Raw genomic sequence first — 26,770 nt, 5'->3', positions numbered from 1 at the left:
ACTGTGGAGACATCATACTGTGTGTGGGGGAATGTACTGTGGAGACATCATACTGTGTGTGGGGGAATGTACTGTGGAGACATCATACTGTGTGTGGGGGAATGTAATGTGGGTCATCATACTGTGTGTAGGGGGTTGTACTGTGGAGACATCATACTGTGTGTGGGGGAATGTACTGTGGAGACATCATACTGTGTGTGGGGGAATGTACTGTGGGGACATCATACTGTGTGTGGTGGAATGTACTGTGGGTCATCATACTGTGTGTAGGGTGTTGTACTGTGGAGACATCATACTGTGTGTAGGGGGAATGTACTGTGGGTCATCATACTGTGTGTAGGGGGTTGTACTGTGGAGACATCATACTGTGTGTGGGGGAATGTACTGTGGGTCATCATACTGTGTGTAGGGGGTTGTACTGTGGAGACCTCAATGTGTGTGGTGGAATGTACTGTGGGTCATCATACTGTGTGTAGGGGGTTGTACTGTGGAGACATCATACTGTGTGTGGGGGAATGTACTGTGGGTCATCATACTGTGTGTAGGGGGTTGTACTGTGGGGACATCATACTGTGTGTGGGGTAATGTACTGTGGAGACATCATACTGTGTGTGGGGGAATGTACTGTGGGGACATCATACTGTGTGTGGGGGAATGTACTGTGAGGACATCATACTGTGTGTGGGGAATGTACTGTGGGGACATCATACTGTGTGTGGGGAATGTACTGTGGGGACATCATACTGTGTGTGAGGAATGTACTGTGGAGACATCATACTGTGTGTGGGGGAATGTACTGTGGAGACATCATACTGTGTGTGGGGGAATGTACTGTGGGTCATCATACTGTGTGTAGGGGGTTGTACTGTGGAGACATCATACTGTGTGTGGTGGAATGTACTGTGGGTCATCATACTGTGTGTAGGGGGTTGTACTGTGGAGACCTCAATGTGTGTGGTGGAATGTACTGTGGGTCATCATACTGTGTGTAGGGGGTTGTACTGTGGAGACATCATACTGTGTGTGGGGGAATGTACTGTGGGTCATCATACTGTGTGTAGGGGGTTGTACTGTGGGGACATCATACTGTGTGTGGGGGAATGTACTGTGGAGACATCATACTGTGTGTGGGGGAATGTACTGTGGGGACATCATACTGTGTGTGGGGGAATGTACTGTGAGGACATCATACTGTGTGTGGGGGGAATGTACTGTGAGGACATCATACTGTGTGTGGGGGGAATGTACTGTGAGGACATCATACTGTGTGGGGGGAATGTACTGTGGGGACATCATACTGTGTGTGGGGAATGTACTGTGGGGACATCGTACTGTGTGTGGGGGGAATGTACTGTGGGGACATCGTACTGTGTGTGGGGGGAATGTACTGTGGGGACATCATACTGTGTGTGGGGGGAATGTACTGTGGGGACATCATACTGGGTGTGTGGAGGAATGTACTGTGAGGACATCATACTGTGTGTGGGGGAATGTACTGTGGGGACATCATACTGTGTGTGGAGGGAATGTACTGTGAGGACATCATACTGTGTGTGGGGGGAATGTACTGTGAGGACATCATACTGTGTGTGGGGAATGTACTGTGGGGACATCATACTGTGTGTGGGGAATGTACTGTGGAGACATCATACTGTGTGTGGGGGAATGTACTGTGGGTCATCATACTGTGTGTAGGGGGTTGTACTGTGGAGACATCATACTGTGTGTGGAGGGAATGTACTGTGAGGACATCATACTGTGTGTGGGGGAATGTACTGTGAGGACATCATACTGTGTGTGGGGGGAATGTACTGTGAGGACATCATACTGTGTGTGGGGGGAATGTACTGTGAGGACATCATACTGTGTGTGGGGAATGTACTGTGGGGACATCATACTGTGTGTGGGGAATGTACTGTGAGGACATCATACTGTGTGTGGTGGAATGTACTGTGGGTCATCATACTGTGTGTAGGGGGTTGTACTGTGGAGACATCATACTGTGTGTGGGGGAATGTACTGTGGGTCATCATACTGTGTGTAGGGGGTTGTACTGTGGGGACATCATACTGTGTGGGGGGAATGTACTGTGGGTCATCATACTGTGTGTAGGGGGTTGTACTGTGGGTCATCATACTGTGTGGGTTTTTTTTGCTTTCAGTCGGCGGCTGTACAGACATGACAGAGGCGTGGTGTAGAAGTATTGGAGCAGTTTATTTATACGTGGCCACCGCTGGGTGTGATGGTTTAGTGTTATATACAGACATGGCTGGAGATATAACGGCAGAATGAAGCAGAGCTATGAGTGCGACACAAGCAGCTGCCCCGTCTTCACCCTGTTGTACCGAGGTCCCGGAGTGGAGCAGCGGGATCACAAGATCGGTGATGATTACCCGGAGACATGCGAGGGTCCGAGCGGGCGGCCTGTGCTCCGTCAATCATCATTCAGCGGAGGAGGAATAAATACACAGTGTCACAAGGCACCAGCGTCCGAAGCGGTCAGTGAAAATCACCGGGCGGCGCAGAGCCCCAGTGTCAGTAACGGCAGAACTGGAGGCCATAAATGTGCAAAGCAGGAAGAAAACAAAATCCACTTCCCCGGAGATAAACCACTAATACCGCGGAGCGCATAGACCAGGATGATCGCCAGGCATAGCCCCCCCCCACTGCGACGATCCAAAATATTATTAAAAGAATCTCCATCCACTTGTCTGAGCCGCCATCAGTTAGTGCAAAGGGTTAAATAAAGGTGCAGAAGACGACCCAGATTCATGCAGACAAGACACCATGCAAGCAATGCTGAGGAAGGTAAATCCATGGAGGCTGCAGAGCCGCCACGTCTGCGCAGGCGCCAGACAGCGGAGAAGTCGGGCCCAGACTAAGGCTTCAATATGATTGTACGGCGGCACGACAGGAGACACAGGAAGCACCCCGGGGAGCGGCCGGAGGACCCACCCACCAACAGACCAGCCGGAGCGCCTGGAGCAAACGACAGACCAGCCTGGGGGACCCACCCACCAACAGACCAGCCTGGGGGACCCACCCACCAACAGACCAGCCTGGGGGACCCACCCACCAACAGACCAGCCGGAGCGCCAGGAGCAAAAGACAGACCAGCCAGGGGGGCCCATCCGCTAACAGACAGGCCGGAGCACCTGGAGCAAACGACAGACCAGCCTGGGGGACCCATCCACCAACAGACCAGCCGAAGCGCCTGGAGCAAACGACAGACCTGCCAGGGGGGCCCCATCCGCTAACAGACAGGCCGGAGCACCTGGAGCAAACGACAGACCAGTCAGGGGGGCCCATCCGCTAACAGACAGGCCGGAGCACCTGGAGCAAAAGACAGATCAGCCTGGGGGTCCCATCCACTAACATAGGGTTCCCCAACTCCAGTCCTCAAGGCCCACCAACAGGTCATGTTTTCAGGATTTCCTTAGTATTGCACAGGTGATGTGCAGGTGATGTAATTATCACCTGTGCAATACTAAGGAAATCCTGAAAACATGTCCTGTTGGTGGGCCTTGAGGACTGGAGTTGGGGAACCCTGCACTAACAGACAGGCCGGAGCGTCTGGAGCAAACGACAGACCAGCCTGGGGGACCTATCCACTAACAGACAGGCCGGAGTGCCTGGAGCAAACGACAGACCAGCCTGGGGTGCCCATCCACTAACAGACAAGCTGAAGCGCCTGGAGCAAACGACAGACCAGCCTGGGGGACCGATCCACCCACCAACAGACCAGCCGGAGCGCCTGGGGAAAAATGACAGACTGGAGGACCCATGCACTAACAGACAGGCCGGAGTGCCTGGAGCAAACGACAGACCAGCCAGGGGGGCCCATACGCTAACAGACAGGCCGGAGGACCTGGAGCAAACGACAGACCAATCAGGGGGGCCCATCCACTAACAGACAGGCCGGAGGACCTGGAGCAAACGACAGACCAGCCTGGGGGGCTCATCCACTAACAGACAGGCCGGAGTGCCTGGGGGACTCACCGACCGTCCGGAGGACTCAGCAAGCGACCCACAGACCGGATTACACAACCTGTAATACAGATGAGCCCAGCCGTCACATACTGCGCTGGGTTGGTTCCAGCACCTGTGGGGGCAGCCGGGCTCGGGCGGCGTAGTTCCTGCTGTACATAGAAGCTTTATCCTTCTGTCCGATCCCCATTATCTGACCTTTGTCTTTTATTATGTGAGATCTCTGATTGCTGTCAGCAAATAAAAAGCGATCTCTGTCTACACGCAGACGTAGAAGGCCGGTCCTGGTCCCGATACCACACTCCTCGGAGTGGAAGAGTCGTTACTCTGTGTCAGTGCAGTTAGAGGATTGCCTGCACTGGATACAATTGTAACAGCCCGCCAGCGAGTGACAACAGGACAGGATTTGGGGACAGCAGGTTCTCCTGTAATTTCGGCCCTGATGACCTCGTCCTGTACATGCAGAGAGAAGGCACAATATGGAAGCCAGACAACCGCCCCTGACCGAGAGCGGCGCCCCCCACCCCCAGGGATGGGAGTGACAACATTAATAAAAATCTGTAAAATCTAAAAGCAGCAATGTGTTAGGGAGGAACCAGAACGGCGAGCCCACAGAGTCCACGGCGTGGCAGGTCCGCACCTTCCTCCAGTACCGCGGCAGGACAGGCGCCTCCTCGCTGCAGCCACGGCGCAGCGGGTATATGCGGTGCCAGGCGATGCAGGCAGAGGGTTAGTAGCAGCAATGTAAGGGTTAATACGCCCGGGGCCGCTGAGCCCGTATTCCGCTGCCCCGGACGCAGAGCCGCCGTCCTGTGGGAGGATACGCGGCAGCTTATACACGGTCCTATATGTACAAAGATACACGGAGAGAGGTACAGTCCCAGAGATGGCGGAGGTCTCTTATCAGCACCAGGGGTCCCGGGAGGCGCGGCCGCGGCACAGGCTGTCACTGCGCTGCCAGCTGCTGTGGATCAGGGACACGGCGTCCTCACACTTCTTCACCGCTGACTCCGCCATCAGTTTATGGGGAAGGTCCACCTGAAACACAGCGCGTCAGAGCGGGGTCACGTGGGTGGCGGCGGAGCGCGGACACGGGGGGGGGTGAGGGTGGTGGTGGTTGGAGCGCGGACACGGGGGGGGTGAGGGTGGTGGTCGGAGCGCGGACACGGGGGGGTGAGGGTGGTGGTCGGAGCGCGGACACGGGGGGTGAGGGTGGTGGTGGTCGGAGCGCGGACACGGGAGGGTGAGGGTGGTGGTGGTCGGAGCGCGGACACGGGGGGTGAGGGTGGTGGTGGTCGGAGCGCGGACACGGGGGGTGAGGGTGGTGGTGGTCGGAGCGCGGACACGGGGGGTGAGGGTGGTGGTGGTCGGAGCGCGGACACGGGGGGTGAGGGTGGTGGTGGTCGGAGCGCGGACACGGGGGGTGAGGGTGGTGGTGGTCGGAGCGCGGACACGGGGGTGAGGGTGGTGGTGGTTGGAGCGCGGACACGGGGGGTGAGGGTGGTGGTGGTTGGAGCGCGGACACGGGGGGTGAGGGTGGTGGTGGTCGGAGCGCGGACACGGGGGGTGGGGGTGGTCGGAGCGCGGACACGGGGGGTGGGGGTGGTCGGAGCGAGGACACGGGGGGTGAGGGTGGTGGTGGTCAGAGCGCGGACACGGGGGGAGAGGGTGGTGGTCGGAGCGCGGACACGGGGGGGAGAGGGTGGTGGTGGTGGTCGGAGCGCGGACACGGGGGGAGAGGGTGGTGGTGGTCGGAGCACGGACACGGGGGGAGAGGGTGGTGGTGGTCGGAGCGCGGACACGGGGGGAGAGGGTGGTGGTGGTCGGAGCGCGGACACGGGGGGTGGGGGTGGTCGGAGCGCGGACACGGGGGGTGGGGGTGGTCGGAGCGAGGACACGGGGGGTGAGGGTGGTGGTGGTCAGAGCGCGGACACGGGGGGAGAGGGTGGTGGTCGGAGCGCGGACACGGGGGGGAGAGGGTGGTGGTGGTGGTCGGAGCGCGGACACGGGGGGAGAGGGTGGTGGTGGTCGGAGCACGGACACGGGGGGAGAGGGTGGTGGTGGTCGGAGCGCGGACACGGGGGGAGAGGGTGGTGGTGGTCGGAGCGCGGACACGGGGGGAGAGGGTGGTGGTGGTCGGAGCACGGACACGGGGGGAGAGGGTGGTGGTGGTCGGAGCGCGGACACGGGGGGAGAGGGTGGTGGTGGTCGGAGCGCGGACACGGGGGGAGAGGGTGGTGGTGGTCGGAGCGCGGACAAGGGGGGAGAGGGTGGTGGCGGTCGGAGCACGGACATGGGAGGTGAGGGTGGTGGTGGTCGGAGCGCGGACACGGGAGGTGAGGGTGGTGGTGGTCGGAGCGCGGACACGGGGGGGTGAGGGTGGTGGTGGTCGGAGCGCGGACACGGGGGGGTGAGGGTGGTGATGGTTGGAGCGCAGACACGGGGGGGGTGAGGGTGGTGATGGTTGGAGCGCAGACACGGGGGTGAGGGTGGTGATGGTTGGAGCGCAGACACGGGGGGTGAGGGTGGGGATGGTTGGAGCGCAGACACGGGGGGGGTGAGGTTGGTGATGGTTGGAGCGCGGACACGGGGGGTGAGGTTGGTGATGGTTGGAGCGCGGACACGGGGGGTGAGGGTGGTGGTGGTCGGAGCGCGGACACGGGGGGAGAGGGTGGTGGTGGTCGGAGACGGGACACAGCAGAGGAGGAGGGGTCGGAGCGCAGGCCCCAGCACCGCAATGCGGCCAGTGCCACCCACCTGGTAGATGGATTTCCATGCTGCCCTCAGAGAGGAGAGGAAACGCTCGAGCTCTGGTCGCCCGCTGAAGTACAGGACCCAGAGCGCCGGGCAGCGACTCCGCTCCTGTGTGAACTCCTGCAGGAAACAAATCGCTCTAACTATTCAATAGTAACATCCAGCACACAAGCAGCAGATCTCACAGCTGACAGCTTGTTACTATGTACCAGACCTCTGCTGCCGGCACCGATACCTTGTGACGAATCCCCAGCTGTGAGAACTAGCAGCGTCTGCAGAGCTTTGCACCTCATGGACGTAAAATAAAAGATTCACGTTCACTGACAGCAGCAGAGATCTGAAAATGGTGACGGGCTGCAGGGGGGGCGGTCACACTGTAACGAACACTCACCAGTACGCAGTACTCCTTCCCGTCCATGCTGCTCACACAGGACAAGTCCATCAACTCACTGACGCCAAGAGCCCGGAAGAAGCTGGTCTGACAGTCCTGGTGGCAGGTGATCAGCTTATCCTGTGTCTGCACCAAGCAGCAGGGGAGGCAGGGGGACGGCACATCGCCCAGAGGAGTTACCTGAGGAACAGGAACAGCACAGTCACATGGTGCCGGAAACTAAGTGCACCCCTGTATCCACACCAGCAGAATAGTGAGTGCAGCTCTGGAGTATAATACAGGAGGTAACTCAGGATCAGTAATGTATGTACACAGTGACTGCACCAGCAGAATAGTGAGTGCAGCTCTGGGGTATAATACAGGATGTAACTCAGGATCAGTAATGTAATGTATGTACACAGTGACTGCACCAGCAGAATAGTGAGTGCAGCTCTGGAGGATAATACAGGATGTAACTCAGGATCAGTAATGTAATGTATGTACACAGTGACTGCACCAGCAGAATAGTGAGTGCAGCTCTGGAGGATAATACAGGAGGTAACTCAGGATCAGTAATGTAATGTATGTACACAGTGACTGCACCAGCAGAATAGTGAGTGCAGCTCTGGAGGATAATACAGGAGGTAACTCAGGATCAGTAATGTAATGTATGTACACAGTGACTGCACCAGCAGAATAGTGAGTGCAGCTCTGGAGTATAATACAGGAGGTAACTCAGGATCAGTAATGTAATGTATGTACACAGTGACTGCACCAGCAGAATAGTGAGTGCAGCTCTGGGGTATAATACAGGAGGTAACTCAGGATCAGTAATGTATGTACACAGTGACTGCACCAGCAAAATAGTGAGTGCAGCTCTGGAGGATAATACAGGATGTAACTCAGGATCAGTAATGTAATGTATGTACACAGTGACTGCACCAGCAGAATAGTGAGTGCAGCTCTGGAGGATAATACAGGATGTAACTCAGGATTAGTAATGTAATGTATGTACACAGTGACTGCACCAGCAGAATAGTGAGTGCAGCTCTGGAGGATAATACAGGATGTAACTCAGGATTAGTAATGTAATGTATATACACAGTGACTGCACCAGCAGAATAGTGAGTGCAGCTCTGGGGTATAATACAGGATATAACTCAGGATCAGTAATGTAATGTATGTACACAGTGACTGCACCAGCAGAATAGTGAGTGCAGCTCTGGAGTATAATACAGGATGTAACTCAGGATCAATAATGTAATGTATGTACACAGAGACTGCACCAGCAGAATAGTGAGTGCAGCTCTGGAGTATAATACAGGATGTAACTCAGGATGAGTAATGTAATGTATGTACACAGTGACTGCACCAGCAGAATAGTGAGAGCAGCTCTGGAGTATAATACAGGATGTAACTCAGGATCAGTAATGTAACGTATGTACACAGTGACTGCACCAGCAGAATAGTGAGTGCAGCTCTGGAGTATAATACAGGAGGTAACTCAGGATCAGTAATGTAATGTATGTACATAGTGACTGCACCAGCAGGATAGTGAGTGCAGCTCTGGAGTATAATACAGGAGGTAACTCAGGATCAGTAATGTATGTACACAGTGACTGCACCAGCAGAATAGTGAGTGCAGCTCTGGAGTATAATACAGGATGTAACTCAGGATCAGTAATGTGATGTATGTACACAGTGACTGCACCAGCAGAATAGTGAGCGCAGCTCTGGAGTATAATACTGGATGTAACTCAGGATCAGTAATGTAATGTATGTACACTGTGACTGCACCAGCAGAATAGTGAGCGCAGCTCTGGAGTATAATACAGGAGGTAACTCAGGATCAGTAATGTAATGTATGTACACAGTGACTGCACCAGCAGGATAGTGAGTGCAGCTCTGGAGTATAATACAGGATGTAACTCAGGATCAGTAATGTAATGTATGTACACAGTGACTGCACCAGCAGAATAGTGAGTGCAGCTCTGGAGTATAATACAGGAGGTAACTCAGGATCAGTAATGTAATGTATGTACACAGTGACTGCACCAGCAGAATAGTGAGAGCAGCTCTGGAGTATAATACAGGATGTAACTCAGGATCAGTAATGTAATGTATGTACACAGTGACTGCACCAGCAGAATAGTGAGCGCAGCTCTGGAGTATAATACAGGAGGTAACTCAGGATCAGTAATGTAATGTATGTACACAGTGACTGCACCAGCAGAATAGTGAGTGCAGCTCTGGAGTATAATACAGGATGTAACTCAGGGTCAGTAATGTAATGTATGTACATAATGACTGCACCAGCAGAATAGTGAGTGCAGCTCTGGAGTATAATACAGGATATAACTCAGGATCAGTAATGTAATGTATGTACACAGTGACTGCACCAGCAGAATAGTGAGTGCAGCTCTGGAGTATAATACAGGATGTAACTCAGGATCAGTAATGTAATGTATGTACACAGTGACAGCACCAGCAGAATAGTGAGTGCAGCTCTGGAGTATAATACAGGAGGTAACTCAGGATCAGTAATGTAATGTATGTACACAGTGACTGCACCAGCAGAATAGTGAGAGCAGCTCTGGAGTATAATACAGGATGTAACTCAGGATCAGTAATGTAATGTATGTACATAGTGACTGCACCAGCAGAATAGTGAGTGCAGCTCTGGAGTATAATACTTGATGTAACTCAGGATCAGTAATGTAATGTATGTACACAGTGACTGCACCAGCAGAATAGTGAGTGCAGCTCCGGAGTATAATACAGGATGTAACTCAGGATCAGTAATGTATGTACACAGTGACTGCACCAGCAGAATAGTGAGTGCAGCTCTGGAGTATAATACAGGAGGTAACTCAGGATCAGTAATGTAATGTATGTACACAGAGACTGCACCAGCAGAATAGTGAGTGCAGCTCTGGAGTATAATACAGGATGTAACTCCGGATCAGTAATGTAATGTATGTACACAGTGACTGCACCAGCAGAATAGTGAGTGCAGCTCTGGTGTATAATACAGTATATAACTCAGGATCAGTAATGTAATGTATGTACATAGTGACTGCACCAGCAGGATAGTGAGTGCAGCTCTGGAGTATAATACAGGAGGTAACTCAGGATCAGTAATGTAATGTATGTACATAGTGACTGCACCAGCAGAATAGTGAGTGCAGCTCTGGAGTATAATACAGGATGTAACTCAGGATCAGTAATGTAATGTATGTACACAGTGACAGCACCAGCAGAATAGTGAGTGCAGCTCTGGAGTATAATACAGGAGGTAACTCAGGATCAGTAATGTAATGTATGTACACAGTGACTGCACCAGCAGAATAGTGAGAGCAGCTCTGGAGTATAATACAGGATGTAACTCAGGATCAGTAATGTAATGTATGTACACAGTGACTGCACCAGCAGAATAGTGAGCGCAGCTCTGGAGTATAATACAGGAGGTAACTCAGGATCAGTAATGTAATGTATGTACACAGTGACTGCACCAGCAGAATAGTGAGTGCAGCTCTGGAGTATAATACAGGAGGTAACTCAGGATCAGTAATGTAATGTATGTACACAGTGACTGCACCAGCAGAATAGTGAGTGCAGCTCTGGAGTATAATACAGGATGTAACTCAGGATGAGTAATGTAATGTATGTACACAGTGACTGCACCAGCAGAATAGTGAGAGCAGCTCTGGAGTATAATACAGGATGTAACTCAGGATCAGTAATGTAACGTATGTACACAGTGACTGCACCAGCAGAATAGTGAGTGCAGCTCTGGAGTATAATACAGGAGGTAACTCAGGATCAGTAATGTATGTACACAGTGACTGCACCAGCAGAATAGTGAGTGCAGCTCTGGAGTATAATACAGGAGGTAACTCAGGATCAGTAATGTAATGTATGTACATAGTGACTGCACCAGCAGAATAGTGAGTGCAGCTCTGGAGTATAATACTTTATGTAACTCAGGATCAGTAATGTAATGTATGTACACAGTGACTGCACCAGCAGAATAGTGAGTGCAGCTCTGGGGTATAATACAGGATGTAACTCAGGATCAGTAATGTAATGTATGTACACAGTGACTGCACCAGCAGAATAGTGAGTGCAGCTCTGGAGTATAATACAGGAGGTAACTCAGGATCAGTAATGTAATGTATGTACACAGAGACTGCACCAGCAGAATAGTGAGTGCAGCTCTGGAGTATAATACAGGAGGTAACTCAGGATCAGTAATGTAATGTATGTACACAGTGACTGCACCAGCAGAATAGTGAGTGCAGCTCTGGAGTATAATACAGAATGTAACTCAGGGTCAGTAATGTAATGTATGTACACGGTGACTGCACCAGCAGATTAGTGAGTGCAGCTCTGGAGTATAATACAGGATGTAACTCCGGATCAGTAATGTAATGTATGTACACAGTGACTGCACCAGCAGAATAGTGAGTGAAGCTCTGGGGTATAATACAGGATGTAACTCCGGATCAGTAATGTAATGTATGTACACAGTGACTGCACCAGCAGAATAGTGAGTGCAGCTCTGGTGTATAATACAGTATATAACTCAGGATCAGTAATGTAATGTATGTACATAGTGACTGCACCAGCAGGATAGTGAGTGCAGCTCTGGAGTATAATACAGGAGGTAACTCAGGATCAGTAATGTAATGTATGTACATAGTGACTGCACCAGCAGAATAGTGAGTGCAGCTCTGGAGTATAATACAGGATGTAACTCAGGATGAGTAATGTAATGTATGTACACAGTGACTGCACCAGCAGAATAGTGAGAGCAGCTCTGGAGTATAATACAGGATGTAACTCAGGATCAGTAATGTAACGTATGTACACAGTGACTGCACCAGCAGAATAGTGAGTGCAGCTCTGGAGTATAATACAGGAGGTAACTCAGGATCAGTAATGTAATGTATGTACATAATGACTGCACCAGCAGAATAGTGAGTGCAGCTCTGGGGTATAATACAGGAAGTAACTCAGGATCAGTAATGTAATGTATGTACACAGTGACTGCACCAGCAGAATAGTGAGAGCAGCTCTGGAGTATAATACAGGAGGTAACTCAGGATCAGTAATGTATGTACACAGTGACTGCACCAGCAGAATAGTGAGTGCAGCTCTGGAGTATAATACTGGATGTAACTCAGGATCAGTAATGTAATGTATGTACATAGTGACTGCACCAGCAGGATAGTGAGTGCAGCTCTGGAGTATAATACAGGAGGTAACTCCGGATCAGTAATGTAATGTATGTACACAGTGACTGCACCAGCAGAATAGTGAGTGCAGCTCTGGTGTATAATACAGTATATAACTCAGGATCAGTAATGTAATGTATGTACACAGTGACTGCACCAGCAGAATAGTGAGTGCAGCTCTGGTGTATAATACAGTATATAACTCAGGATCAGTAATGTAATGTATGTACACAGTGACTGCACCAGCAGAATAGTGAGTGCAGCTCTGGAGTATAATACTGGATGTAACTCAGGATCAGTAATGTAACGTATGTACACAGTGACTGCACCAGCAGAATAGTGAGTGCAGCTCTGGAGTATAATACAGGAGGTAACTCAGGATCAGTAATGTATGTACACAGTGACTGCACCAGCAGAATAGTGAGTGCAGCTCTGGAGTATAATACTGGATGTAACTCAGGATCAGTAATGTAATGTATGTACACAGTGACTGCACCAGCAGAATAGTGAGTGCAGCTCTGGAGTATAATACAGGAGGTAACTCAGGATCAGTAATGTATGTACACAGTGACTGCACCAGCAGAATAGTGAGTGCAGCTCTGGAGTATAATACTGGATGTAACTCAGGATCAGTAATGTAATGTATGTACATAGTGACTGCACCAGCAGGATAGTGAGTGCAGCTCTGGAGTATAATACAGGAGGTAACTCAGGATCAGTAATGTAATGTATGTACACAGTGACTGCACCAGCAGAATAGTCAGTGCAGCTCTGGAGTATAATACAGGATGTAACTCAGGATCAGTAATGTAATGTATGTACACAGTGACTGCACCAGCAGAATAGTGAGTGCAGCTCTGGTGTATAATACAGTATATAACTCAGGATCAGTAATGTAATGTATGTACACAGTGACTGCACCAGCAGAATAGTGAGTGCAGCTCTGGAGTATAATACAGGAGGTAACTCAGGATCAGTAATGTATGTACACAGTGACTGCACCAGCAGAATAGTGAGTGCAGCTCTGGAGTATAATACTGGATGTAACTCAGGATCAGTAATGTAATGTATGTACATAGTGACTGCACCAGCAGGATAGTGAGTGCAGCTCTGGAGTATAATACAGGAGGTAACTCAGGATCAGTAATGTAATGTATGTACACAGTGACTGCACCAGCAGAATAGTCAGTGCAGCTCTGGAGTATAATACAGGATGTAACTCAGGATCAGTAATGTAATGTATGTACACAGTGACTGCACCAGCAGAATAGTGAGTGCAGCTCTGGTGTATAATACAGTATATAACTCAGGATCAGTAATGTAATGTATGTACACAGTGACTGCACCAGCAGAATAGTGAGTGCTGCTCTGGAGTATAATACAGGAGGTAACTCAGGATCAGTAATGTAATGTATGTACACACTGACTGCACCAGCAGAATAGTGAGTGCAGCTCTGGAGTATAATACAGGATGTAACTCAGGATCAGTAATGTAATGTATGTACACAGTGACTGCACCAGCAGAATAGTGAGTGCTGCTCTGGAGTATAATACAGGAGGTAACTCAGGATCAGTAATGTAATGTATGTACACACTGACTGCACCAGCAGAATAGTGAGTGCTGCTCTGGAGTATAATACAGGATGTAACTCAGGATCAGTAATGTAATGTATGTACACACTGACTGCACCAGCAGAATAGTGAGTGCTGCTCTGGAGTATAATACAGGATGTAACTCAGGATCAGTAATGTAATGTATGTACATAATGACTGCACCAGCAGAATAGTGAGTGCAGCTCTGGGGTATAATACAGGAAGTAACTCAGGATCAGTAATGTAATGTATGTACATAATGACTGCACCAGCAGAATAGTGAGTGCAGCTCTGGGGTATAATACAGGAAGTAACTCAGGATCAGTAATGTAATGTATGTACATAGTGACTGCACCAGCAGAATAGTGAGTGCAGCTCTGGAGTATAATACAGGATGTAACTCAGGATCAGTAATGTAATGTATGTACATAATGACTGCACCAGCAGAATAGTGAGTGCAGCTCTGGGGTATAATACAGGAAGTAACTCAGGATCAGTAATGTAATGTATGTACATAGTGACTGCACCAGCAGAATAGTGAGTGCAGCTCTGGAGTATAATACAGGATGTAACTCAGGATCAGTAATGTAATGTATGTACACACTGACTGCACCAGCAGAATAGTGAGTGCTGCTCTGGAGTATAATACAGGAGGTAACTCAGGATCAGTAATGTAATGTATGTACACAGTGACTGCACCAGCAGAATAGTGAGTGCTGCTCTGGAGTATAATACAGGAGGTAACTCAGGATCAGTAATGTAATGTATGTACACAGTGACTGCACCAGCAGAATAGTGAGTGCTGCTCTGGAGTATAATACAGGAGGTAACTCAGGATCAGTAATGTAATGTATGTACACAGTGACTGCACCAGCAGGATAGTGAGTGCAGCTCTGGAGTATAATACAGGAGGTAACTCAGGATCAGTAATGTATGTACACAGTGACTGCACCAGCAGAATAGTGAGTGCAGCTCTGGAGTATAATACAGGAGGTAACTCAGGATCAGTAATGTAATGTATGTACACAGTGACTGCACCAGCAGAATAGTGAGCGCAGCTCTGGGGTATAATACAGGATGTAACTCAGGGTCAGTAATGTAATGTATGTACACAGTGACTGCACCCGCAGAATAGTGAGTGCAGCTCTGGAGTGTGTGTGCGGGGTGTGTGTGCGGTGTGTGTGCGTGCAGGCAGACATAGGCCGATGTGACACTACTACTCCCATCGGCCTATGTCTGTCCCCCGTCCACTCCACAGTGACTGCACCAGCAGAATAGTGAGCGCAGCTCTGGGGTATAATACATTACATTACTGATCCTGAGTTACATCCTGTATTATACTCCAGAGCTGCACTCACTATTCTGCTGGTGCAGTCACTGTGTATATACATTACTGATCCTGAGTTACATCCTGTATTATACTCCAGAGCTGCACTCACTATTCTGCTGGTGCAGTCACTGTGTACATACATTACATTACTGATCCTGAGTTACATCCTGTATGTACACAGTGACTGCACCAGCAGAATAGTGAGTGCAGCTCTGGAGTATAATACAGGATGTAACTCAGGATCAGTAATGTAATGTATGTACACAGTGACTGCACCAGCAGAATAGTGAGTGCAGCTCTGGAGTATAATACAGGAGGTAACTCAGGATCAGTAATGAATATACACAGTGACTGCACCAGCAGAATAGTGAGTGCAGCTCTGGAGTATAATACAGGAGGTAACTCGGGATCAGTAATGTAATGTATGTACACAGTGACTGCACCAGCAGAATAGTGAGTGCAGCTCTGGAGTATAATACAGGAGGTAACTCAGGATCAGTAATGTAATGTATGTACACAGTGACTGCACCAGCAGAATAGTGAGTGCAGCTCTGGGGTATAATACAGGATGTAACTCAGGATCAGTAATGTATATACACAGTGACTGCGCCAGCAGAATAGTGAGTGCAGCTCTGGAGTATAATACAGGATGTAACTCCGGATCAGTAATGTAATGTATGTACACAGTGACTGCACCAGCAGAATAGTGAGTGCAGCTCTGGAGTATAATACAGGATGTAACTCCGGATCAGTAATGTAATGTATGTACACAGTGACTGCACCAGCAGAATAGTGAGTGCTGCTCTGGAGTATAATACAGGAGGTAACTCAGGATCAGTAATGTAATGTATGTACACAGTGACTGCACCAGCAGAATAGTGAGTGCTGCTCTGGAGTATAATACAGGAGGTAACTCAGGATCAGTAATGTAATGTATGTACACAGTGACTGCACCAGCAGAATAGTGAGTGCAGCTCTGGGGTATAATACAGGAGGTAACTCAGGATCAGTAATGTAATGTATGTAGACAGTGACTGCACCAGCAGAATAGTGAGTGCAGCTCTGGGGTATAATACAGGATGTAACTCAGGATCAGTAATGTAATGTATGTACACAGTGACTGCTCCAGCAGAATAGTGAGTGCAGCTCTGGAGTATAATACAGGATGTAACTCAGGATCAGTAATGTAATGTATGTACACAGTGACTCCACCAGCAGAATAGTGAGTGCTGCTCTGGAGTATAATACAGGAGGTAACTCAGGATCAGTAATGTAATGTATGTACACAGTGACTGCACCAGCAGAATAGTGAGTGCAGCTCTGGGGTATAATACAGGATGTAACTCAGGATCAGTAATGTATATACACAGTGACTGCACCAGCAGAATAGTGAGTGCAGCTCTGGAGTATAATACAGGATGTAACTCAGGATCAGTAATGTAACGTATGTACACAGTGACTGCACCAGCAGAATAGTGAGTGCAGCTCTGGAGTATAATACAGGAGGTAACTCAGGATCAGTAATGTATGTACACAGTGACTGCACCAGCAGAATAGTGAGTGCAGCTCTGGAGTATAATACAGGATGTAACTCAGGATCAGTAATGTAACGTATGTACACAGTGACTGCACTAGCAGAATAGTGAGTGCAGCTCTGGAGTATAATACAGGAGGTAACTCAGGATCAGTAATGTATGTACACAGTGACTGCACCAGCAGAATAGTGAGTGCAGCTCTGGAGTATAATACTGGATGTAACTCAGGATCAGTAATGTAATGTATGTACACTGTGACTGCACCAGCAGAATAGTGAGCGCAGCTCTGGAGTATAATACAGGAGGTAACTCAGGATCAGTAATGTAATGTATGTACACAGTGACTGCACCAGCAGAATAGTGAGTGCAGCTCTGGAGTATAATACAGGATGTAACTCAGGATCAGTAATGTAATGTATGTACATAATGACTGCACCAGCAGAATAGTGAGTGCAGCTCTGGGGTATAATACAGGAAGTAACTCAGGATCAGTAATGTAATGTATGTACATAGTGACTGCACCAGCAGAATAGTGAGTGCAGCTCTGGAGTATAATACAGGATGTAACTCAGGATCAGTAATGTAATGTATGTACACAGTGACTGCACCAGCAGAATAGTGAGTGCAGCTCTGGTGTATAATACAGTATATAACTCAGGATCAGTAATGTAATGTATGTACACAGTGACTGCACCAGCAGAATAGTGAGTGCTGCTCTGGAGTATAATACAGGAGGTAACTCAGGATCAGTAATGTAATGTATGTACACACTGACTGCACCAGCAGAATAGTGAGTGCAGCTCTGGAGTATAATACAGGATGTAACTCAGGATCAGTAATGTAATGTATGTACACAGTGACTGCACCAGCAGAATAGTGAGTGCTGCTCTGGAGTATAATACAGGAGGTAACTCAGGATCAGTAATGTAATGTATGTACACACTGACTGCACCAGCAGAATAGTGAGTGCTGCTCTGGAGTATAATACAGGATGTAACTCAGGATCAGTAATGTAATGTATGTACATAATGACTGCACCAGCAGAATAGTGAGTGCAGCTCTGGGGTATAATACAGGAAGTAACTCAGGATCAGTAATGTAATGTATGTACATAATGACTGCACCAGCAGAATAGTGAGTGCAGCTCTGGGGTATAATACAGGAAGTAACTCAGGATCAGTAATGTAATGTATGTACATAGTGACTGCACCAGCAGAATAGTGAGTGCAGCTCTGGAGTATAATACAGGATGTAACTCAGGATCAGTAATGTAATGTATGTACATAATGACTGCACCAGCAGAATAGTGAGTGCAGCTCTGGGGTATAATACAGGAAGTAACTCAGGATCAGTAATGTAATGTATGTACATAGTGACTGCACCAGCAGAATAGTGAGTGCAGCTCTGGAGTATAATACAGGATGTAACTCAGGATCAGTAATGTAATGTATGTACACACTGACTGCACCAGCAGAATAGTGAGTGCTGCTCTGGAGTATAATACAGGAGGTAACTCAGGATCAGTAATGTAATGTATGTACACAGTGACTGCACCAGCAGAATAGTGAGTGCTGCTCTGGAGTATAATACAGGAGGTAACTCAGGATCAGTAATGTAATGTATGTACACAGTGACTGCACCAGCAGAATAGTGAGTGCTGCTCTGGAGTATAATACAGGAGGTAACTCAGGATCAGTAATGTAATGTATGTACACAGTGACTGCACCAGCAGGATAGTGAGTGCAGCTCTGGAGTATAATACAGGAGGTAACTCAGGATCAGTAATGTATGTACACAGTGACTGCACCAGCAGAATAGTGAGTGCAGCTCTGGGGTATAATACAGGAGGTAACTCAGGATCAGTAATGTAATGTATGTAGACAGTGACTGCACCAGCAGAATAGTGAGTGCAGCTCTGGGGTATAATACAGGATGTAACTCAGGATCAGTAATGTAATGTATGTACACAGTGACTGCTCCAGCAGAATAGTGAGTGCAGCTCTGGAGTATAATACAGGATGTAACTCAGGATCAGTAATGTAATGTATGTACACAGTGACTGCACCCGCAGAATAGTGAGTGCAGCTCTGGAGTGTGTGTGCGGGGTGTGTGTGCGGTGTGTGTGCGTGCAGGCAGACATAGGCCGATGTGACACTACTACTCCCATCGGCCTATGTCTGTCCCCCGTCCACTCCACAGTGACTGCACCAGCAGAATAGTGAGCGCAGCTCTGGGGTATAATACATTACATTACTGATCCTGAGTTACATCCTGTATTATACTCCAGAGCTGCACTCACTATTCTGCTGGTGCAGTCACTGTGTACATACATTACATTACTGATCCTGAGTTACCTCCTGTATGTACACAGTGACTCCACCAGCAGAATAGTGAGTGCAGCTCTGGAGTATAATACAGGATGTAACTCAGGATCAGTAATGTATATACACAGTGACTGCACCAGCAGAATAGTGAGTGCAGCTCTGGAGTATAATACAGGAGGTGACTCAGGATCAGTAATGTAATGTATGTACACAGTGACTGCGCCAGCAGAATAGTGAGTGCAGCTCTGGAGTATAATACAGGATGTAACTCCGGATCAGTAATGTAATGTATGTACACAGTGACTGCACCAGCAGAATAGTGAGTGCAGCTCTGGAGTATAATACAGGATGTAACTCAGGATCAGTAATGTAATGTACACAGTGACTGCACCAGCAGAATAGTGAGTGCAGCTCTGGAGTATAATACAGGATGTAACTCAGGATCAGTAATGTATGTACACAGAGACTGCACCAGCAGAATAGTGAGTGCAGCTCTGGGGTGCAGTGCAGGTCCTTTGGCTTTGTCTGGAGGTCTGTGGGGTGGCAGGGACTCACCCCCTTAGACACGGCTTGGCACAGGTGTAACATCCACTCGGCCATCTCCTCTTCATTGGCAGCACTCAGCTCCAGGGACGGCTGATCGGCCAGGATCACCTGGAAGGAGTGGGCCCTCTCGGTGGTGTTGGCCCTCCGGCATCCTCCGCACTGCTCGCCCCTGCAGGGTACAGACTTCTTAGCCATCATCATTGTAGAAGCCAAGCACACTGTAAGAAGAGCGCAGCAGCTGCGCCTTACCCCAGATTGATGGACAGCAGGGGGATGACGTCCGTCCGGTCCGGGTACTGGTATAAGATTCCATTACTGAAAGACACGAGTCACAGGTCATCCGGGGCAGAGATGGAGGACGCGTAGCACAGCCGCCCTCCCCGCACGTCCTGACCCCTCACCTGAGGACCACATAACAGGTCTTCCAGGTCTCCCGGCCCAGGTAGGACGTGCTCGCCTTGTAATGGAGGACGCCTTCCTTGGACACAGCCTGGTCTCTGGATGAAGTTGGCACAGATGATCCCAAAGCTTCATCGGAGGGATCCTCCCAGTGCACAAGACCATAGTAGAGCATCACAACGTCCGAGGCCTGAGGGCAAACAAGACACCGACAAGAGTCCGGAAGGTGAGGAGCTGGAATAAGGGACGCTGGCCCTTTAATTAGCCCATAAATCGCCATGACGGGGCCCCCGCTGCACCTCTGTGGGGTCCCAAGCGGACGAGGAATCGTACCTCTATTTTGGACTCCTGAGACACAAACTTCGCCAGTGCTAGTCTCTCCATGGTGGCATCGGTCAGGACCCCGGGGTACGGGGGCTCCCGACACCCATTAATCATGGCCGACTTCAACGCAGATACGAAGATCCTGCAGAGAAAGAGCGAACACTGCGAAACCGGACCCCACAATAAAGGGACGGGCTGTATATCGGGGGTTGCACAGACCCGGCCTTTAAATGGTGACCCAGGATGGAGACCCCAGATCCACTCACTCAGCCAGTGACAGGTCCGCCGTGTCCACCAGGAACTGCCGCCGTCTGTTCGTGCACACGAGGGTCACCGCTTGCTGATCCAGGCCGACCTGCAAGAGACACGTGGGTGACAGGAGATGAGACAGCGAGAGCAGAGCGTCCACCGGGGGGCGACACACTCCGCCGCTCACCCACCGACACGTAGTCCAGCTCATTGTACGACACCGCGTCCTCCACCATGTACGGCTTATCCGCAGCACCTGAGGGAGAGGCACGTCAGTGACCGCAGGGACCCCTAGGGGCCACACAGGGGAGGAGACACAAGGGTGAGGGGCAACCAGGGGGCGCCAGGCCTGACCTTTCCTCAGCAGGTAGATGTAGCAGTCAGTCAGCAGCACGTAGACGAGCTGGAGGTCGCCCTCCATGTGTCCTGTGCTCATCCGGAACATCTGGAGAAAAGGACAGAAGGGATGACGGGAAGCTGCGGCCCCGACCACCCACCTACCCCCAGAAGTGACGGCAAGCTGCGGCCCCCACCCACCCACCTACCCCCAGAAGTGACGGCAAGCTGCGGCCCCCACCCACCCACCTACCCCCAGAAGTGACGGCAAGCTGCGGCCCCCACCCACCCACCTACCCCCAGAAGTGACGGGAAGCTGCGGCCCCACCCACCCACCCACCCCCAGAAGTGACGGCAAGCTGCGGCCCCCACCCACCTACCTACCCCCAGAAGTGACGGGAAGCTGCGGCCCCACCGACCCACCTACCCCCAGAAGGGACAGCAAGCTGTGGCCCCACCCACCCACCTACCCCCAGAAGTGACGGGAAGCTGCGACCCCCACCCACCCCCAGAAGTGACGGGAAGCTGCGGCCCCACCCACCCACCTACCCCCAGAAGTGACAAGAAGCTGCGGCCCCCACCCACCCACCTACCCCCAGAAGTGACAAGAAGCTGCGGCCCCACCCACCCACCTACCCCCAGAAGTGACGGGAAGCTGCGGCCCCCACCCACCCACCTACCCCCAGAAGTGACGGGAAGCTGCGGCCCCACCCACCCACCTACCCCCAGAAGTGACGGGAAGCTGCGGACCCCACCCACCCCCAGAAGTGACGGGAAGCTGCGGCCCCACCCACCTACCTACCCCCAGAAGTGACGGGAAGCTGCGGCCCCACCCACCTACCTACCCCCAGAAGTGACGGGAAGCTGCGGCCCCACCCACCCACCTAACCCCAGAAGTGACGGGAAGCTGCGGCCCCACCCACCCACCTACCCCCAGAAGTGACGGGAAGCTGCGGCTCCACCCACCCACCTACCCCCAGAAGGGACGGGAATCTGCGGCCCCACCCACCCACCTACCACCAGAAGTGACGGGAAGCTGCGGCCCCCACCCACCCCCAGAAGTGACGGGAAGCTGCGGCCCCACCCACCCACCCCCAGAAGTGACGGGAAGCTGCGGCCCCACCCACCTACCCCCAGAAGTGACGGGAAGCTGCGGCCCCACCCACCTACCCCCAGAAGTGACGGGAAGCTGCGGCCCCACCCACCTACCCCCAGAAGTGACGGGAAGCTGCGGCCCCAACCACCCACCTACCTCCAGAAGTGACGGGAAGCTGCGGACCCACCCACCCACCTACCCCCAGAAGTGACGGGAAGCTGCGGCCACAACCACCCACCTACCTCCAGAAGTGACGGGAAGCTGCGGCCCCACCCACCCACCTACCCCCAGAAGTGACAAGAAGCTGCGGCCCCACCCACCCACCCCCAGAAGTGACGGCAAGCTGCGGCCCCACCCACCTACCTACCCCCAGAAGTGACGGGAAGCTGCGGCCCCACCCACCTACCTACCCCCAGAAGTGACGGGAAGCTGCGGCCCCACCCACCCACCTACCCCCAGAAGTGACGGAAAGCTGCGGTCCCACCCACCCACTTACCCCCAGAAGTGACGGGAAGCTGCGGCCCCACCCACCCACCTACCCCCAGAAGTGACGGGAAGCTGCGGCCCCACCCACCCACCTACCCCCAGAAGGGACGGCAAGCTGCGGCCTTCACCCACCCACCCACCTACCCCCAGAAGTGACGGGAAGCTGCGGCCCCCACGCACCCACCTCCAGAAGTGACGGGAAGCTGCGGCCCCACCCACCCACCTACCCCCAGAAGTGACGGGAAGCTGCGGCCGGGAAGCTGCGGCCCCCACCCACCTACCCCCAGAAGTGACGGGAAGCTGCGGCCCCCACCCACCCACCTACCCCCAGAAGGGACGGCAAGCAGCGGCCCCCACCCACCCACCTACCCCCAGAAGTGACGGCAAGCAGCGGCCCCCACCCACCCACCTACCCCCAGAAGTGACGGAAAGCTGCGGTCCCACCCACCCACTTACCCCCAGAAGTGACGGGAAGCTGCGGCCCCACCCACCCACCTACCCCCAGAAGTGACGGGAAGCTGCGGCCCCAAAGCTGCGGCCCCACCCACCCACCTACCCCCAGAAGGGACGGCAAGCTGCGGCCTTCACCCACCCACCTACCCCCAGAAGTGACGGGAAGCTGCGGCCCCCACCCACCCACCTCCAGAAGTGACGGGAAGCTGCGGCCCCCACCCACCCACCTACCCCCAGAAGTGACGGGAAGCTGCGGCCTTCACCCACCCACCTATCCCCAGAAGTGCCAGTAAGCTGCGGCCCCACCCACCCACCTACCCCCAGAAGGGACGGCAAGCTGCGGCCTTCACCCACCCACCTACTCCCAGAAGGGACAGCAAGCTGCGGCCCCACCCACCCACCCACCCACCCCCAGAAGTGTTGGGAAGCTGCGGCCTTCACCCACCCACCTACCCCCAGAAGTGACGGGAAGCTGCGGCCCCCACCCACCCACCTACCCCCAGACGGGAAGCTGCGGCCCCCACCCACCCACCTACCCCCAGAAGTGACGGGAAGCTGCGGCCCCCACCCACCCACCTACCCCCAGAAGTGACGGGAAGCTGCGGCCCCCACCCACCCACCTACCCCCAGAAGTGACGGGAAGCTGCGGCCCCCACCCACCCACCTACCCCCAGAAGTGACGGCAAGCTGCGGCCCCCACCCACCCACCTACCCCCAGAAGGGAAGGGAAGCTGCGGCCCCACCCACCCACCTACCCCCAGAAGGGACGGGAAGCTGCGGCCCCACCTTCCCACCTACCCCCAGAAGGGACGGCAAGCTGTGGCCTGCACCCACCCACCTACCCCCAGAAGGGACGGCAAGCTGTGGCCTGCACCCACCCACCTACCCCCAGAAGTGCCGGCAAGCTGCGGCCCCCACCCACCCCCAGAAGTGACGGGAAGCTGCGGCCCCACCCACCCACCTACCCCCAGAAGGGACGGGAAGCTGCGGCCCCACCCACCCACCTACCCCCAGAAGGGACGGGAAGCTGCGGCCCCCACCTACCCCCAGAAGTGACGGGAAGCTGCGGCCCCCACCCACCCACCTACCCCCAGAAGTGACGGGAAAATGCGGCCCCACCCACCCACCTACCCCCAGATGTGCCGGGAAGCTGCGGCCCCACCCACCCAGCTGCGGCCCCACCCACCCACCTACCCCCAGAAGTGACGGCAAGCTGCGGCCTTCACCCACCTACCTACCCCCAGAAGTGACGGGAAGCTGCGGCCCCACCCACTCACCTACCCCCAGAAGTGACGGGAAGCTGCGGCCCCACCGACCCCCAGAAGGGACAGCAAGCTGCGGCCCCACCCACCCACAGAAGTGACGGGAAGCTGCGGCCCCACCCTCCCACTTACCCCCAGAAGGGACGGCAAGCTGTGGCCTGCACCCACCCACCTACCCCCAGAAGGGACTGCAAGCTGTGGCCTGCACCCACCCACCTACCCCCAGAAGTGCCGGCAAGCTGCGGCCCCACCCTCCCACTTACCCCCAGAAGGGACGGCAAGCTGTGGCCTGCACCCACCCACCTACCCCCAGAAGTGCCGGCAAGCTGCGGCCCCCACCCACCCCCAGAAGTGACGGGAAGCTGCGGCCCCACCCACCCACCTACCCCCAGAAGGGACGGGAAGCTGCGGCCCCACCCACCCACCTACCCCCAGAAGGGACGGGAAGCTGCGGCCCCACCCACCCACCTACCCCCAGAAGGGACGGGAAGCTGCGGCCCCCACCTACCCCCAGAAGTGACGGGAAGCTGCGGCCCCCACCCACCCACCTACCCCCAGAAGTGACGGGAAAATGCGGCCCCACCCACCCACCTACCCCCAGAAGTGCCGGGAAGCTGCGGCCCCACCCACCCACCTACCCCCAGAAGGAACAGCAAGCTGCGGCCTTCACCCACCCACCTACCCCCAGATGTGCCGGGAAGCTGCGGCCCCACCCACCCACCTACCCCCAGAAGTGACCGCAAGCTGCGGCCTTCACCCACCCACCTACCCCCAGAAGTGACGGGAAGCTGCGGCCCCCACCCACCCACCTACCCCCAGAAGTGACGGGAAGCTGCGGCTCCACCCACCCGGAAGCTGCGGCCCCACCCACCCACCTACCCCCAGAAGGGACGGCAAGCAGCGGCCCCCACCCACCCACCTACCCCCAGAAGTGCTGGGAAGCTGCGGCCCCACCCACCCACCTACCCCCAGAAGGGACGGCAAGCTGCGGCCCCACCCACCCACCTCCAGAAGTGACGGGAAGCTGCGGCCTTCACCCACCCACCTACCCCCAGAAGTGCCGGCAAGCTGCGGCCCCCACCCACCCCCAGAAGTGACGGCAAGCTGCGGCCCCACCCACCCACCTACCCCCAGAAGTGACGGGAAGCTGCGGCCCCACCCACCTACCTACCCCCAGAAGGGACGGCAAGCTGTGGCCTGCACCCACCCACCTACCCCCAGAAGGGACGGCAAGCTGCGGCCCCCACCCACCCCCAGAAGTGACGGGAAGCTGCGGCCCCACCCACCCACCTACCCCCAGAAGGGACGGCAAGCAGCGGCCCCACCCACCCACCTACCCCCAGAAGGGACGGCAAGCAGCGGCCCCACCCACCCACCTACCCCCAGAAGTGACGGCAAGCTGCGGCCTTCACCCACCCACCTACCCCCAGAAGTGACGGGAAGCTGCGGCCCCCACCCACCCACCTACCCCCAGAAGTGCCGGGAAGCTGCGGCCCCACCCACCCACCTACCCCCAGAAGGAACGGCAAGCTGCGGCCTTCACCCACCCACCTACCCCCAGAAGTGACGGGAAGCTGCGGCCTTCACCCACCCACCTACCCCCAGAAGTGACGGGAAGCTGCGGCCCCAACCACCCACCTACCCCCAGAAGTGACGGGAAGCTGCGGCCCCACCCACCCACCTACCCCCAGAAGGGACGGGAAGCTGCGGCCCCACCCACCCACCTACCCCCAGAAGGGACGGGAAGCTGCGGCCCACACCGACCCACCCACAGAAGTGACGGGAAGCTGCGGCCCCACCCACCCACAGAAGTGACGGGAAGCTGCGGCCCCACCCACCCACCTACCCCCAGAAGGGACGGGAAGCTGCGGCCCCACCCACCCACCTACCCCCAGAAGGGACGGGAAGCTGCGGCCCCACCCACCCCCAGAAGGGACGGGAAGCTGCGGCCCCCAACCACCCACCCCCAGAAGTGACGGGAAGCTGCGGCCCCCAACCACCCACCCCCAGAAGTGACGGGAAGCTGCGGCCCCCAACCACCCACCCCCAGAAGTGACGGGAAGCTGCGGCCCCATACAGAAGTGACGGGAAGCTGCGGCCCCCACCCACCCACCCACCTACCCCCTGAAGTGACGGGAAGCTGCGGCCCCACCCACCCCCGGAAGGGACGGGAAGCTGCGGCCCCCAACCACCCACCCCCAGAAGTGACGGGAAGCTGCGGCCCCATACAGAAGTGACGGGAAGCTGCGGCCCCCACCCACCCACCTACCCCCTGAAGTGACGGCAAGCTGCGGCCCCACCCACCCACCTCCAGATGTGACGGCAAGCTGCGGCCCCACCCACCCACCCACCTCCAGATGTGACGGCAAGCTGCGGCCCCACCCATCCACCTACCCCCAGAAGGGACGGGAAGCTGCGGCCCCCACCGACCCACCTACCCCCAGAAGTGACGGGAAGCTGCGGCCCCACCCACCCACCTACCCCCAGAA

The 26,770-nt window shown here is 53.8% G+C and overlaps 1 protein-coding gene across 1 annotated transcript in view; it reads right to left on the bottom strand.

The window, feature by feature from the left end:
• Positions 1 to 2,195: 2,195 nt before the first annotated feature.
• Positions 2,196 to 26,770, bottom strand: part of PLEKHM2 (pleckstrin homology and RUN domain containing M2) — a 41,176-nt gene continuing 16,601 nt past the window's right edge. Inside the window, exons 12-21 of the mRNA XM_073669130.1 lie at positions 21,003 to 21,093; positions 20,840 to 20,904; positions 20,666 to 20,754; positions 20,409 to 20,541; positions 20,078 to 20,265; positions 19,926 to 19,991; positions 19,686 to 19,845; positions 7,133 to 7,312; positions 6,745 to 6,861; positions 2,196 to 5,025 (exon numbers count right to left, since the gene is read on the bottom strand). Coding sequence (XP_073525231.1) covers positions 4,891 to 5,025; positions 6,745 to 6,861; positions 7,133 to 7,312; positions 19,686 to 19,845; positions 19,926 to 19,991; positions 20,078 to 20,265; positions 20,409 to 20,541; positions 20,666 to 20,754; positions 20,840 to 20,904; positions 21,003 to 21,093 — 1,224 coding nt within the window. The 3' untranslated portion in view covers positions 2,196 to 4,890. The remainder of the gene's footprint in view (positions 5,026 to 6,744; positions 6,862 to 7,132; positions 7,313 to 19,685; positions 19,846 to 19,925; positions 19,992 to 20,077; positions 20,266 to 20,408; positions 20,542 to 20,665; positions 20,755 to 20,839; positions 20,905 to 21,002; positions 21,094 to 26,770) is intronic.

This window comes from Phyllobates terribilis, unplaced genomic scaffold, assembly GCF_046119375.1.
Source record: "Phyllobates terribilis strain yellow unplaced genomic scaffold, ASM4611937v1 Scaffold_2564__1_contigs__length_123353, whole genome shotgun sequence".
Lineage (NCBI taxonomy): Eukaryota > Metazoa > Chordata > Amphibia > Anura > Dendrobatidae > Phyllobates > Phyllobates terribilis.
This window is presented reverse-complemented; position numbering and strand designations above follow the sequence as displayed.